The 17,109-nt window shown below is 47.5% G+C and overlaps 1 protein-coding gene across 1 annotated transcript in view; it reads left to right on the plus strand.

The window, feature by feature from the left end:
* Positions 1–17,109, plus strand: part of DPP3 (dipeptidyl peptidase 3) — an 83,894-nt gene that overhangs the window by 27,048 nt on the left and 39,737 nt on the right. The window contains exons 8-13 of the mRNA XM_088468335.1: positions 82–212; positions 401–459; positions 1,550–1,744; positions 4,130–4,242; positions 5,710–5,865; positions 14,784–14,908. Coding sequence (XP_088324461.1) covers positions 82–212; positions 401–459; positions 1,550–1,744; positions 4,130–4,242; positions 5,710–5,865; positions 14,784–14,908 — 779 coding nt within the window. The remainder of the gene's footprint in view (positions 1–81; positions 213–400; positions 460–1,549; positions 1,745–4,129; positions 4,243–5,709; positions 5,866–14,783; positions 14,909–17,109) is intronic.

A 17,109-nucleotide genomic window follows, 5' to 3' on the forward strand; every position in this document is an offset into this window, starting at 1 on the left:
CTTAGACACTGACTGTCTGCTGTACATTTATTGTGTTCTGCTGTTTAAGCCAATCTCTTGCTTTGTCCTGAATATTTCTAGGCTTATGCTGCCAATGATAACCAGAGGAGGATGCTGGAGGAGTATGGGCAGAGTTTTCAGGAAGGATCCATCCCAGCTCATAAAGAGGGGTCCAAACATTGGGTAAAAGACAAAGGACCAATAGTTGAGAGGTAGGAATTGGGGAAGAGGGTGAAGTGAATAAAAATGAAAGAACTGTTGTTGACCTTCTCATTGTAAAGAATGGTTAATTGCTCCATGTTATCTGTTTTAAAGTCAGAATTGACATTGTAAAATTGATCTTAAATAGGAAAACATGTAGAATTTCACACAATGTTTGACAGTACATCTTTCCTTCCAGTTACATTGGATTCATAGAGAGCTATAGAGACCCATTTGGTTCCCGTGGAGAATTTGAAGGTAAGGGGTATACATTGTAAAGTGTTTGCTTAAAGGGGCATTCATTAAAACATTGTGTGTTCATGTGCATATCTTGTAATGGGTGCAGGGTGTGCGGTGCACGAGCCCCAGGGTCCAGCAGGGCCCGCCACGAACCTCTTGCACCCATACATCATACTTGCCTCTCCGGCCTCTGTGACGCAGAAGCCACCGAGAAAATGGAGCTGCCGCCAATTTCCAGAAGATCTGCACAGTAGATAAGTCACCATGATAAATCGCCATGCGCAGTAAACTCTGGCACTGTAATCTGCACTCACCAGCAAGAAAGTGGGAGCACACAGGGACACTGTACAAGGGCCTGCTCGTTTCTTAAACCACCCCTGTGTCTGTGTTTAAGCAGTTTGTATTTTTGAGAGATCAGGGTATAGGGTTTAATATGTTATTGCCTAGTAGTTGTATTATGCAGAAAGATAAAACACAAAGATGAGGAGCGCTAGTGTCAAGTATAAAAGAGTATACAGTTGATACTAGCGCTCCTCAGTTGATACTAGCTCACCTCATCTTTCATCCTATCTGATCACAGGGTGTTTAGCCTTATTCCCCTTTCAGAGAAGCAGCTGTGACATCTGTATTGTAACTTATTATAATATTTGGAGACACATAGAATGTGCTTGCAGCCAACATTCCATTATTTGTGCTAATAGTTCATGATCATCTAACCAATGGATGACTTGTTCTATTGGAAGTTGTATAGCAGCCAAATAGGTAGCAGTGCATCTGTTTGACATAAAGACGTGATGCTACAATCCATGGAAAATGTCACCTTGGAGGGGGACTGTAAATACATGCTGCCGCTGTTCTATTTCAGTCTGTAGCTAGGTACTTACCATGCCTTATCAAAACCATAGCTTGCTTTATCATTGAGAAATTATACGATTGGTGAATTAACTAAAGGAAAATTTAGGAAGACGCCTATTGGGATTATAGGGAGGTTTTGTTTAAGTAAAACATTGTGCAACCTTTGGAAAAGGTAGGATATATAACATTATGTGGAAACTTATGACTTTTCCTTCATTTACTCCTATAACGAGCTCTTTCTTGGTTTCTTTAGGCTTTGTTGCAGTGGTTAACAAGCTAGTGAGTGCTCGCTTTACCCAGCTGGTCTCTGCAGCAGAGAAGCTTGTGGCATCACTCCCGTGGCCATCTTCCTTTGAAAAGGATACTTTCCTCCGACCAGACTTCACATCCTTGGACGTAGTAACATTCAGTGGGAGCGGCATCCCAGCTGGCATCAACATACCAAACTGTGAGACTGTCAAACTTTCAATACTTTGCTTTCATATCAACATATGTCTTTTGCTGTATATTGCCATCATGTTTTGGTTTATAGGCAGGAGAATTTAATCCTTCTCTAAAGCTGGGTATACACTGGAGCATTGTCGTTCCGATTGGGCTTATCTACATATGGGGCATATTGTGCAGTCTGTATGAATGATATGCGCGCTTCCGCGGTCGCATGCGACGTAGTCAGGTTTGATATGCTACACCTCAAATCTAACGCTATTGCATGTGCTGCCAAGTGGTGAATGAAGGACTGTACAAGTGATCGTTCCGTCCATTACAATGTTCTGATGTGTACCCAGGATCCAATATGTCTGCCTGTAAATAACCTGCAGCCAGTGGAAAGAAGAATGCTGAACTTCAAAGACACAGAAACATTCACTGCGCTGGTTATATAGTAAATGTCTACAATGTGTCCAATTTATACTTAAAAGCCATGAGGCTCAGAGGGTTGTACGGCTATAGGCAATGAAGATATACAGGGGACGAAACGCGTTTGACGTCACAAAGTGGTTTGCACACCTGCTCTGCTCTTGGGGCACCTCGTGATTGATGAACAACCGTTGCACATTCAACCCCTCTGCAGGACCATATCTTCCCGCTATTAGCCAGGCCACATTGCACTACTGGGTGTCAACTATACAATAGCTGTGGTTTGGTCCGAACCAGATGGATTATTTGAAGGAGATTTTATTTCCCCACCGTAGCTCCACAGCAGAAACACACAAAGCTGAAGGTACTTATATTTACAAAAAAACGGAGGATCGGCTATATTAGCCACGCTACACCTACATAGATGGCGGCTGCCCATAGCTATAGTTATATAATCTGCATCTCCAGATGCACTGCAACATAATAAGCAGAAACTTATTGAGAAATAACCACGTATAATATTCCAAAACTCTACCAGACGTTCGTCGCTTCTGCTGGGACACCGGCAACGGCCACTACTACAATACAGAGGTAAAATACTATTGTTTTGCTTCTCATAATATTACCAAGTACTGTCTGCCAGCATATACAGAGAGTAAATCCGCTATTATAACTGTGAAGAGAAGTTTTTGCTCATCTGAACGATACTGAGACCTGCACTGTTATGGCATTTATTCCATCCACTTAAAACAAAGACACTTTATTTATATGTTTTATGGTTAGTATTAAAAGCCTTACTGAGATGTTTTTATGTTAAGCAAACATTACTATATTTTTAAACATTGTAACTTTTTATTATTGCTATATTGTCTATATTTTTCTGTTATTTTATGTAAAAAAATGTATAACTTTAAAGCCGGGTAGACACTAGACGATATGTCGTCCAATACGGCGCCCGCGCGTCATTAGCAACTTTGTCCGTCGGATCTGCATACAGGTCCAACGGGCGATATATCGTCAGCGAGGGCCATGCTGCCAAATGCAGTATGGCCCCCTCCGTCGCTCCCAGCATTGGCAAGTGTGTGTGTGCACTTGCCGATGCCCGGGCCCCTGCCGGGTCCCTTTTGTGAACGAGATCGTGCTGGGTACACATTGTTTAGTGCTGGGTACACATTGTTTAGTGCTGGGTACACATTGTTTAGTGCTGGTTACACATTGTTTAGTGCTGGTTACACATTGTTTAGTGCTGGTTACACATTGTTTAGTGCTGGTTACACATTGTTTAGTGCTGGTTACACATTGTTTAGTGCTGGGTACACATTGTTTAGTGCTGGGTACACATTGTTTAGTGCTGGGGACACATTGTTTAGTGCTGGGTACACATTGTTTAGAACCCTGAGCATCATGGTTTTTAAGTTGAAACTGGACACATTGTAGATATTTACTATAACTAGCACAGTGAAAAGTTCTCTTTCAGCCCTACTATACCTGCTAGAAGTCCATCTAGGATAGCAGTTGTACCTTAAATGAAGTATTAAGTGCTACCAAAGAGTGCCTTGGTCATAATTATTGTCCTGATTTGAATATGCATCATGGAAATTCCAACTGAATGACTACTAGGCTCATTTCAGTACTTACAGAAGCATATGGGAAGAAGAGATTTAAAAAAAAAACTCTGTAAATGATTGGATCTGTGGACAGCAAGGACCCTCTTGTTGGGCTAATTTCCACAAATCAATTTGTTCGGCACTATACAGCTGGATTTTACAAAGAACTACTCTGATTCGATTTGTCAGCATGTCCCACAAAAGCACTTTTTCTTGGTGTAAATTGCGCAGATGTATACTGTGTATTATGACCGCATCCCATTGTAAGAAGAGTCACCAATCAGATATTCGCTTCTAGAATAATGGAAACAGATGTCTGATTGGCTGTACAGCATGCGGTTTCTCATAATTTATCTCTTACCACCACCCAGATGATGACATCAGACAAAGTGTTGGATTTAAAAATGTCTCCTTGGGGAATGTCCTATCAGTTGGATCAGCTACGGAGCGTGAGAAATTGACATTTTTATCTGAGGAAGACAAGGTATAGTATACATTAGCCAGGATTTGTGGGATTATCTATGAGACCACTAATTTGCACTTTTTATTGATTTATACATCATTTTTTTTTTTTTTTTTTTTTAATAGATTGGGCTCTTTTTGCTGCTTGTTTGACAGACACAAAAGAAAAAAAAAGCAGTACACAACAACTACAGTAGTGCCCTGTTGCCCCCTCACTCTCCATTCTCCTATGTCTAATCTGCAGAACTCTGAATTGTTTTTTACTCAGGCATTGATATCTACTTTGTAAATCATCTAACATAAGGAGAGAATTGTCTGATAAAATATGCCATAGTTTGTCCTGTACCATGGCCAGATCTGATTGGCTGGAATAGTCTGAAAATGTACCAATTAGCAATGCTCCAAATAAGGGTAAATGTGTGCACCATTGAGTATCATTAACAAAGGGCCTTCTGGAGTATAAAGTAACTACTAAAGGCACCTGTATGCACCCCAAAAGACCAAATACCCTAGGCTCCAATACAAACCTTGGACAGCTGCTTCCAAAACACAGACCTAAACTCGGCTAAAATAAAACCACCAGCAAACCATCACCAGTATGACCCCCAAGAAATCATAGTAAAAAATTGAAATGCAAGACCCCTCCCTATCATGTATCTCAAGGTGTTGGATGTGCAGGTTTCTAGAAGCCCCTCCCCAATTCAAATATGATAAAATAGCAACACAACTTTTCCTAACATGTAAGCTGCTCTCACATTGGGTCATTGACATGACTCATGGTGCTTCTATTGTTCATGGTTTCAGAGGACATCAAAAATCGGTAAAAGCAAATGTGTGACCCATTTTGGGTTATAGTCATGTAGCATAACAGTAAGCAATTACATGACCCAAAGTGGGTGCTATTATGTAGCATTAGGGATACCGGTACAGGGACACCTTGACATGGCCCAGTACTTAAACATATCTTTGCAAATATATGCAACAAAGATCTCTGGATTTCTATTATCTCAAAGTATTTAAGGAGTCTATTTACTAAGCAGTGTTAGGGGACAGAGGGAAATTGATAAAGTGATAAGGTGCCAGCCAATCAGCTCCCAACTGTCATCTCACAGGCTGTGTTTAAAAAATGACAGTTGGGAGCTAATTGGCTGGCACCTTATCACTTTCTTATCACTTTTCACTCTGTCTCCTAACACTGCTTATTAAATAGACCCCTAAATCTTATTGCTGGTCTATTGCAGTGTGCTGGGGGAAATTCTTTTTTTTCTAGTCTGGATTAAAACTCCTCCCGTTCATGCATATGTGAAAGACTATTAAATTGATCTGAGCAACCACTATTATATTTTACCGCTTGGCAGACTTGTGCGTAGAAATGCACTATGTGGATTGCTGGATACATTCACAGGGCAGGGACAGTTATGTATTGTATATGGTATTGATATCGTTGTTATACCTTGGTATATTGATCATGTATATTCGGTCTCTGCAGGATGTTTTTATAAAATATCGTGGGCCATCTTTTGAAGTTCAGGTCGGCCTACATGAGCTACTAGGCCATGGCAGCGGGAAGCTCTTTGTTCAGGATAAGAAAGGAACCTTCAACTTTGATAACAAAAACATTATTAACCCTGAGACTGGAGAGCTGGTAAGTCTCATTAATATGTCTATACATCACCCATTACATGTCCTTCTTTCCACTATTACTTACTTCTGTAAGAGCTCAGCCATTGTTAAGCAGTTCTTATTAGATTCTAATTATTTTTGTAAATAACTGTGGTGCACTGAGTGACAAGCATAGTGATCGATTCCACCAAGACATTTCAGCAACAGAACAAAGATATCAGGGCAGGTGAATCACTACTGTTGGACAGTGACAAGAGATGCCCCAGAAGAGGAGTACAAGTGACAAGCAAAGAGAAAGCACCCCCATGAATAGGCCACTATATTAGATAGTACTTTCATATGCTGTGTGTTTGTTTCGTATGCTGTGTGTTTGTTTCGTATGCTGTGTGTTTGTTTCGCATGCTGTGTGTTTGTTTCGTATGCTGTGTGTTTGTTTCGTATGCTGTATGTTTGTTTCGTATGCTGTATGTTTGTTTCGTATGCTGTATGTTTGTTTCGTATGCTGTATGTTTGTTTTGTTTTGTGTTCTTATTTGTGATGGATTGAATTAAAAAAAACTTATTTATTTTCTATTAAGAAAATATCAGATTATTTTAAAATAGCTTTTCACTATGACTATATTACTAATGTACATACAGTATAGTGCAAGTAGTGTAGCTCAAAAAATAAAGCTAGTAAAAACATTCTGAAATCATTTTAGTTTTTCTTGACCTCAGCATTAGTAATGTATGACTATTTTTAGAAATGAAACAAATTAAAAGTATTAATTTGTTGTACAGTGTAATCATAGCAGTTTGCACATATTATTGAGATCTTTTTTTATCCCTGTACACACTGGACGATTTATTTGAACTATATATCATTCAGTGTGTATGCACTTACCGACGAACGATGCGCGCTCCCGAGAGTCGTTGACGATATCCCCAGTCATCTGTACATGCAGTCCAATCTGGGGATATCGTTAGCGATGTCAGCATGGCCCTGCTACCCCAATCATCCCCCCCGCCATGCCGTCATTCGCCATTGCCGGCATCGGCAAATGTGTATGCACTTGCCGAAGCCGCACCCCCGCTGGGCCCGGTGCATATGACATCGCTCCGTACACACGTCGTCCAGTGTGTATGGGGGCTTAACAAAAACAGTTATATAATTTCTTTTATTCAATTATCCTAGGATAAAGCTCTTGTATTTAAACATAATATATTTTCATCATCTGTAGTAGAAAGGCACAGACTGTGCATTACGTTTAACCCCTGGGAAGCAGGCGCTGGAAATGGAATGGAGTCTTTATCCTACCTCCTTGTCCCCCCGGTCTCTTTTTTTCCTAATCAGTTCTTCTCTAATGTCCTTCATAGCTCCTGCTACTTACATTGTTTTGCATCAGAATGCATTTACTTTTTCTGTAAGGTTAGATGCTCTTTGTTCCCAAGAGCACGGTAGATGTGTGGGGGTTATTTGTTTTGTACCCATTCTATATGCCCACTCCCAGTGCTGAAGTCCATTTTCCCAACCTCTGTCTCCAGTCCTAGTTACAGGTCCAGTGGAATCTTGGCGGAATGAGGACCCACAGCTGTGGGCCCCTAATAGCATCTACTGTCCTAGCCACCAGTGTCCAGGAAGGGAGTTTAATGGCAGTAGCACTCTTCCCCCTCTAGCACTAAACAGTCCATGGGCCGGCCACTTGTAAACTTGGCCTTACAGTACATCAAGTTTTTTCATGACCGTACCTTTCTCTGCGAAGTTTTCACTCGGATGACGTCATTTTCGCCGCTTTTACTTTTACACCATATTCAATTTGAAAACTTTTCGCCGGTGCGAAAAGTATATTGCATTCAACCCTGCGAAAAAGTATCAACAAGGAATGGGTGGCGAAAAAAAGTGCAGAATTGGGGTTTTGGGGTGCAAGATTTACCGAAACCACCCTGCAACCTTCAGACAGCCCCCCAAAGGTAAACTGTGTCAAAAAAAATTAAAGCAATATCTCAGAAGACCCCAAAAAAAGCACTTTCATTTTGGGGTCGAAAAAAAAAATTGGGGGGTACAAAGTTAAAAACTAGCGAACTACAATCTAAGGGGGTCCCCAACTATTTTTATTTTTTTTCAATGCAGGTGTTTGCAGCAGGTGGGTTTTTCAAGTTTTTTAAAACCTCACTTTAGTAACTTTTAAATATGCTCACCCCCATTTTCAATTACCCAAAATTTGCTGGGACTACTTATGTTCTGCAAAAAAAAACTTGTAAATACTATTCTTCACCACCTTCCCAAATCCCCAAAATAGCAGCTATTGAGCCCGTTTAAAGACCCCAAAAACCTTCAGCAGGGCTAATCGGGGGTATCCAGAGTGATCCCCCATGTCAGAGCATCTTTTGGGGGTGTTAGGGTGATTTCCCCAGAAATCAGCGAAGTTTTCGCTGATTTCACATCCGCCGGGTGCTGGTTTCGCCGATTTCATATTGAATACGGGTATAAACGGGGGCGTGCGTGATACTTTTTCGCCGGCAAAAGCTCTGATGTGCGGCGAAAACTTCGACACGCATAGACGCCGAAGTTTTCGTTTCATATTGAATACCCCTGTAAGAGTTTACATTTTCCGAGACCATACTCTGTCCTGCCATAGCATTTAGACACTACACATGGCAGACTTATGAAATAGAGGGCAGTTTTAATTCAACATGCCCAGGGTTTATGCTATTGCTCCTCATGAGTCCATCCTACGGATCACTGACCTGGAAAATAGGATCCCATGTCTGGCTAGCCTGGTTTGCAGAGATGCTACCTATTCATCAATTTTACAAAGTGTAAAGCTACATTTGGAAGGAAATCAAACCTCCTTTATCACCCTACTGCAGAGAAAATCTGATTTTTCTGCTTACTGCTAAATTCCAGTGTCCAAGCGTTATTCTACTCTGCTCCATTGCTTGTCTCATTGTTCGGCTAGGTGAAGACTGAGGAGGAACAAGAAGGCCAAGGGCGCAAGGAGTAAATTTTTTCCCCCAGTGCCATGCCACCTAGGGTGCTCATATAGTCTCGCCTTTATCTCACTTGTTCCTCGCTGTTCTCTAATCCACTTTCTACTTCAGGGTCCATAGGGTATCCACAGGATACCTTGGGGGTATAGGTGTGACGTCAGTCATCGGGCACCATAGAGTTAAGCTTTCAGCCTCCCAGGATGCACTAGGGTCCCGCTCCTATACCCCGCCCCCGAGCCAAGGCACCTCAGTTTAGTTTGGTGCCCGGCCGGAGTCGGGTGCACCTGTTGGAGTGGGGGCTAGAAGAGCCCCTGAAGTTTTCCTGCATGCAGCTGTGGCTGCACATCTGGATGTACAGCATGGACAGTCAGTCCTGACGCCGGTACCGATCCGGGGATGCTGATGAGCATCTGGGGTCACAGCTAGCGGTGACCCCAGATGTTCCCGACCATGGCTGGAATCAAGGGGGACAACGAGGTAAGCAGCGGGGTCCCGCGGTGGGTCCCCGCTGTTACATGGTCCAGAGTCCCCAGGCAGGGGGCTCCCTGGGGACTGGCTGCAGCGTGGAGCCAGGTAAGAACCTGCGCTTCCACTACCCCCCTGGGACAGCGGACCGCAGCAGAGCGGTAGCGCTGCGGCGTCCCGGGGGTTAAATGCATGCCAGGGGAGCGCGCCTTCCCTGTCTCACAGCCGGCGCCTCCCCCGCTGCACACAGCCCTCTCTGCACACGCCGACTGGCCCTGTGGCAGCGCTCCTCCCCCAGGCCAGCCTCCTCTCTGCTCCTCGGCGGCCATCTTCCTGAACGCATGGTGAACGCTGCTGGAAGCCTGGACGGAGGCATCGTGGTCTGGGTCCCCCCGCATACCTCTCCTCCGCTGTGGTCAGGTCTGTGTATGCAGCGCTGTGTCCTACCAGACCCTGTGTCTGCGTAGTTGAGTGATCAGCGCTGGTTAGTGCAGGAATTGATTTTCTTTGCATTGTATGTGACTGTGCTAGTGCTGCTGCCTGTATCTTTTATTCTGACTGTCAGCTTTATTTCTGTCCCTGTTCTTTCTGCTAAGCCCTTGCGGTGCGGTGCTGCAGGGAGGTCTCTCGCCTCTTTAAAATACAATTGGTGAGAGGGGTCACATACTTGGTACCATTATGTCTGAAAGTGATTTTCCTCTCCGGCTACTGTGTACTACGTGTAAAGTACCTTTAGCGGAGGGGGAGGGTAGCGCGGAGGGCCTCTGCCGGCAGTGTTTGTCAATGGCGCGGCCTATTAATGTTACTGCACCGGTACAGGAGCCGCCCTGGGCTTGTTTCGCTCAGGCGCTTACAACCTTAGTGGGCCAGTTAGCTCCGCAGCCCGCGTTTGTCCCAGCGGTCAGTGGTGTCGTCACCCATGCAGGGTTTCCCAAGACAATTGGTGGTACCCCGCAGTCTCCCTATTTCCCCTCTCCCGGTTTCTCAGGAGCCGGCGTGGGTTAACTCCCTGACGAGTTCTGTACAGCACTTGTCTGATGTGTTGCAGGGGGAGGCTGTGATGCGGCCACATAAACGGTCGGTGGCGTCTGTCGGCTCCTTATGAGGATGATGAAGGGACGTCTGATGATGGGGAGATTCTGGATCCTTACGATCAGGAACCTCTCCATACTAAGGACGCTGACGCTAGGTCCAAGGTGTATATTCCTGGACTTATTCGGGCAGTCCGCACAGCCTTGGTGATTGAGGACGAAGTTCCCCCAGCTGCTAAATCCAAGTATGCCTTTTTTAAGGATGTGAAGGGTGACGCCACAGTCTTTCCTCTTTCGGGTCAGTTAGTGGACCATTTAGAGGAGGCGTGGAAACAGCCCGGCAAGCGATACCAGCCGCAGATGCGCCTGGCTGTGGCTTATCCGTTCGCGGATAATTATTTTGCTAAGTGGGAATCCCCTCCACAGGTGGATTCTCATGTGACACGTCTTGTCCGTAGTGCCACATTGCCGATGCCATCCATGTCCTCCCTTAAGGATGCTACGGACTGCATGGTGCACATCTGCCTGAAGTCTGCTTATTCCCTTGCGGGGGGGGGGGGCAGCGCGGCCGTCTATGGCCGCTTGCTGGATTGCCAGAGCGATGGAGCGCTGGGCGGATTCATTGGAGGCGTCCTTTGATTCCGACTGTCCGGCCGAACAAATGGAGTTGATTGGTAATCTCTGTGATTCGGCCACTTATATCAACGAGGCGGCCTTAGACATTAGTACCCTGGTGTCTTGAATTTCTTCAGCAGCGGTGGCTGCTCGTCGCACCTTGTGGTTGCGATCCTGGAAGGCAGACGCTGATTCCAAAAAGGGTTTGGAGGCGTTGCCCTTTAACGGAGAAGTTCTCTTCGGTCCAGATCTGGACAAGATTGTGGCCACGCTGGCGGCAGCCAAATCGGCATGTCTCCCGTCGGCCGCTGTTTCTTCTGGTTCAGGTCCATCGTCCTTTCGGTCTTATAGGGCCCAGGGCAGGCCCAAACCACAGTCTTTTCCCCGACAGGCTGGTCCTAAGAAATCGGCCAAGCCCCGGAAGCAGGCATGGAGTACCAGACGTCCGGTCCCTAAGCCTGATGACAAGCCTGCGGCCTGACGGTCCGGGCCTCCTGCTGCAGTTCGCCCGGTGTTGGTCGGTCACCACGACAGACACTTGGGTTCTCGAGGTGGTCTCCCACGGGTACGCCCTCTCTTTCCGGCACAGACCCCCGACTCGATTCTTCACCACGGGTCTACCATCAGACCGGAACAGGGCCACGGAGCTGCGGAAGGTCTTGCACACTATGCTCCAGGCTGGAGTTATAGTGCCTGTTCCATTCTCCCAGAGGGGCCAGGGTTTCTATTCCAATCTTTTTTTGGTGCAGAAACCCAATGGGTCGTATCGTCCGATTCTCAACCTCAAAGCTCTCAACAAGTCTTTGCAGGTGCCGAAGTTTTGGATGGAGACCCTACGGACAATCATTCTGGCGCTGGAACCGGGGTACTACATGGTGTCATTGGACATACAGGACGCTTACCTGCATGTCCCTATTCTTTTGCGCCATCAACAGTTCCTCAGGTTTGCAATCCGCAGCGACCACTTTCAGTTTCGGGCGTTACCTTTTGGCCTGGCGACAGCACCGCGGGTGTTCACCAAGGTGATGTCGGTCATGGCGGCTTCTCTACGGCTGCAGGGAGTCCGCATTTTGCCGTACTTGGACGACATTTTATTAGTGGCAGGGTCTCCGGAGCTCCTTCTGCGCCACTTGGACCTGACCATTGCGCTACTGCAACGGCACGGCTGGTTAATAAACTGGCAGAAGTCCACTCTAATCCCGTCTCGGCGGATTCTGCACCTCGGAGCCTTATTGGACTCGGGTCAGCAAAGGATCTTTGTGACGGGGGAAAAGATCTCTGCTTTACAGTCGAGGGTGCGCAGTTGTCTGCACAGCCGCCGGGTGTCTCTACACTCGGCGATGAGGTTACTGGGCTCCATGGTGTCGGTGTTCGACATGGTGGAATATGCCCAGTTTCACTGCAGACCTCTGCAGCACCTGATCCTGTCCAAGTGGAACGGGCTGCCTCAGTCTCTGAAGTCCCAGATGATAGTGCTCACCCCGGAGGTTCGCCTGTCCCTTGCCTGGTGGTTGCAGACGACCCATCTCAGCAAGGGACGTCCGTTCTGGGTACCAAATTGGGTCCTGTTGACAACGGACGCCAGTCTTCGGGGCTGGGGAGCAGTTTCGGGTCCACACTTGTTCCAGGGCCGGTGGACGCCGACAGAAGCGGAGCTTCCAATAAGTATCTTGGAACTCCGTGCGGTCTTCAATGCTCTCCATCAGGCACATCGGGTTCTCCAGGGTCGCCCGGTGCAGGTCCAGTCAGACAACGCTACCACCGTGGCCTACATAAACAGGCAAGGAGGAACCCGAAGTCGGGCGGCTCTCGTAGAGGTGTCTCGAATCCTGGTATGGGGGGAGCGCAATCTTCCGGCCATATCAGCGGTCTTCATCCCGGGAGTGCTAAATTGGGAGGCGGACTTTCTAAGTCGCCAGGACGTTCATCCGGGGGAATGGTCCCTGCACCCGGACGTTTTTCAACTGCTGGTGGACAGGTGGAGTATTCCAGAGATCGACCTCATGGCGTCCCGGCACAACAACAAGTTGCCGGTGTACGGGTCTCGCACAAGAGACGAAGAGGCGTCTCTGGTGGATGCTCTGTTCGTCCGGTGGACGTTCCGGTTCGCATACCTGTTTCCTCCGGTTTCCCTTCTTCCACGGGTAATCCGGAAATTCAAACAGGAAGGAGGGACGCTCCTGTTGATAGCTCCCGCGTGGCCCAGACGGCACTGGTTCTCAGACCTTCAGGGTCTGTCCGTGGACAGTCCTCTGCGGTTGCCGCTACGACCGGACCTTCTGTCGCAGGGTCCTTGTCTTCACTCGGACCTGACTCGGCTGACTTTGACGGCGTGGCTGTTGAGACAGCCATGTTGAGGTCCAGGGGGTTTTCCAGCTCTGTGGTGCGTACCATGTTACGAGCTCGGAAACAGTCTTCCACGAGGATATACCATCGCGTGTGGTATACGTTCTTCCAATGGTGTCGACCGAGAGGTTATGCACCGCGGGAGTTTCGTCTGTCTAGGATACTCGCCTTCCTACAAGCGGGACTAGATCATGGGCTTCGCCTTGCTTCTTTGAAGGTACAGGTTTTGGCCCTGTCTGTCTGGTTTCACCGTAGGATTGCTACAATTCCGGATGTGCGCACCTTTATGCAAGGTGTTCTCCGCATTCAGCCGCCCTTTGTTCCACCTGTGGCGCCTTGGGATTTGGCTGTGGTCCTGAGGGCTCTCCAGGGACCGCCGTTTGAACCACTGGGCTCAGTGGATCTTAAATGGTTAACAGCTAAGACTGTTTTCCTTCTGGCCATAGCTTCGGCCAGACGTGTTTCTGATTGAGGGGCTCTCTCTTCTAGACCCCCTTTCTTGATTTTTCATGGGAACAGGGCAGTGCTCCGCACTCGACCTGAATTTCTTCCCAAAGTTGTTTCCCAGTTTCATGTTAACGAGGAAATAGTTGTTCCAGCCTTTAACTCACCTGGTCTTTCAGTGAGTGAGGCCACTTTGGTTGTTGTGCGGGCCTTAAGGACTTATGTTGACCGCACTTCTTCGTTTAGGAAGTCGGACGCCTTGTTTGTCCTCTATGGCTTCCGTAAAGAGGGTTGGCCTGCTTCAAAGCAAACTTTGGCAGCCTGGATCCATATGGCTATTTCTGAAGCTTATCTTCATGAAGGTCTGCCGGTTCCTTCTTTGAAGGCTCATTCCACTAGGTCTGTGGGTCCTTTGTGGGCAGCTCAACGTGGTGCCTCTGCAGTCCAGATCCGCAAGGCTGCTACGTGGTCCTCTGTCCATACCTTCGTGAGGTATTACAGGTTTGACACCTTCGCCTTTCAGGATGCTTCCTTCGGGCGGCGGATTCTCCTTTCAGCACAGGAGCGTCCCCACCCTTAAAGGATACTGCTTTGGGACATCCCCAAGGTATCCTGTGGATACCCTATGGACCCTGAAGTAGAAAATATGAGATATGGTAAGAACTTACCTTTGTTATCTCTATTTCTACGAAGTCCATAGGGTTCCACAGGACTCCCGCCCTGTCGCACCTGTGCTGCAGATGGGCTTTGGTCTGGTCACCGGTTTTCCCGTCTCCCTCTGGTGCGAGTGTGATTCTTGTGTGTATCCAGATCTTCTTTCTCTCTCTTCCTTCTCCTCCTCCGGCCTATGGCTTGGTAACTAACTGAGGTGCCTTGGCTCGGGGGCGGGGTATAGGAGGGGGACCCTAGTGCATCCTGGGAGGCTGAAAAGCTTAACTCTATGGTGCCCGATGACTGACATCACACCTTATACCCCAAGGTATCCTGTGGAACCCTATGGACTTCGTAGAAATAGAGATAACAAAGGTAAGTTCTTACCATATCTCATATTTTTTCATTCCTCTTGTCAGGTGAAGAGTTGGTACAAGCCCGGTGAAACCTGGGACAGTAAATTCTCCACCATTGCCTCCACTTATGAAGAGTGCAGAGCGGAGTGTGTTGGACTGTACCTGTGCGTTAATGAAGAGGTGCTGCGGTAAGAAAACAAAGGTCTTTATTTTCTGTTAGACTAGAACAAAAAGTGTTACTTGTACAGCCTTAATCTTTACACAACCATGTAATTAATCCCAGCTGTATGTTCTTTTGGCACAAGCAGTAACGTTTCAGGCTTCACCACAATTCATACAATTGTCTTTCATTCATGATCCCTTAGTACATTGCATAAGATAAACATTTAAAAGTGGATCATTAGCATATGAAGCATCATTGTTTCTCTGAAAACATAGATGTTAGTTAGAATAGACAAGGATGACTAATGGAAGAATGCAAACCTGTACTCACTCAATTTATTAATACAAAATGGGGCCACCAGGTTTGTAGTGCGCGTTACTGGCTTAATCTTTATCACATCACTGAATCTGGACAGTAAGCCAGCTGTCACACCCTAGTTCCGTAAACAGGCATTTTCAGACTAAAGCAGTCTTGCATTTCTGTGGGGCAGTAGAGATTGCGGAGTCTGGCTGACAGTGGGGCAGATTCTCTTCGTAATTAAATGCTCTGTATAGATAGAATTCACACAGAAGGGAGCTGTCAATGATGTTAACAATAAAGGCTTATACACGCTTAACGATATGCTCCATGAGCGATATCGTTAAGTGTTATTCCTTGAACTGCCGGGCTCACTGTTGAGAACGACATTGGGCATACACACTGAACGATATAACGAACGATATCGTTCAGTGACGTCACCCTGCCACATCCCCAATTTCTACTTCAGGGTCCATAGGGGGTCCACAGGGTTGACCTTGGGGTATAGCTGGATCTGGATCCATGGGCACCACGCAGTTAAAGCTTTAGCTGCTCCCAGGATGCACTTGGGTCCGTCCTCCTCTATACCCCGCCCCCGGCCACAGCACCTCAGTTTGAGTTGGTGCCCGGCCGGAGTCGGGTCACCTGCGCAGGGGGGCTGCAGGAGCAGCCCCCAAAAGCTTTCTATTTTTATTTAAAAAAAAAAAAAAAAAGAGCCTGTTAGATTTTTATTTTAAAACAGAGGCTCTAGTGTGGCAGCGACGGGCTGTCTATGCAGACGCCCACGCTGCCGCTCTCCTTCCCCGCTGGCGCCGCGACGCCAGTACTGCACGGGGGATCGCGGCGGGAGGCCAGAGTCCGTACTAGCCGGACTCTGGGTCCCTCCCTGGACTGCTGCCGGAGTCGCCGGGGACAAGGTAAGCCGCGAGTCGCCGATTAGCGGCGGCTCGCGGGTTTTGCCTGCAAATGCAGTCCTTTGCCCCCGGTCCTAGGGGACAGACCTGGGGCCGCTAGCGGTGGCGGCGGGCTCCCCCTCTGAGGAGGAATAACCCGTGGGACCACTAGACCACCAGGGATATATGGCAAGCGGGATGCCGACAAGCCCTGGGGTTAATATGCTAGCCAGGGGAGGAAGCCTTCCCTGTCAGCGGCTCCTCCCCTCAGCTCAGCGCGCCTTTCAGCACGGAGTCTGGCGTCGCTGAGCTGCAGCTACTCGGCCACTCCTCCTCTGAGGTCTCCAGCGGCCATTTTCTCACAGTGGCAGCGCAGATCTTCAGGGAGCATGCGGACCGGTCCCCCTGTGTACCTCTCCCCTGATTAAGGACAGCGTACACAGCACTATAGCCCTCCCAGACACTGAATCTGGGCAGGTTGATTGTAGTGGAAAGGTGCAGTGAGTATATCTTCCTGCATGGTATGTGACTTTTGCTAGTGCTGCCTGTCTGTGCTTATTTTCTACTTACTGTCAGCTTATACCTATCCCTTTACTTCTCCTACAAGCTCTACAGGTGTGTGGGGGAGGGGCGTTTCTACTGACCTCACTTATATAGATCACGTATTTGTGAGGTCCGTCACATACAGTTGTGTGCTACTCAGTGCCATATTGTGGGCTGTTGTTCAGTACACCGGTGAGTGCGTTTTACTTCTGCCCTGTTGCCAGATATATTTTTTGACTATATAATATATTCTGTCATGTCAGACGAGGAGGTTGAGCGCTCAGTGGCTCCGGTGTTGGCCTCCTGCGGACGCTGTTCTGCAGGAGTAGATAGGGAGGATTTGTCACAGGATGGCCTGTGTAGTCGATGCCAGGTGGCTCCTGGCCCATCCAGACCTTCTCTGGCGCAGGAACCACCGTGGGCGATGTTTTCTCAAGTGCTGGTGTCTATTGCGGACCGTCTGTCGGTCCCGACTGCTCTCCCTACTAGGTCG

Source organism: Taudactylus pleione, unplaced genomic scaffold (assembly GCF_031769625.1).
Source record: "Taudactylus pleione unplaced genomic scaffold, aTauple2 ptg000085l, whole genome shotgun sequence".
Taxonomy (NCBI): domain Eukaryota; kingdom Metazoa; phylum Chordata; class Amphibia; order Anura; family Myobatrachidae; genus Taudactylus; species Taudactylus pleione.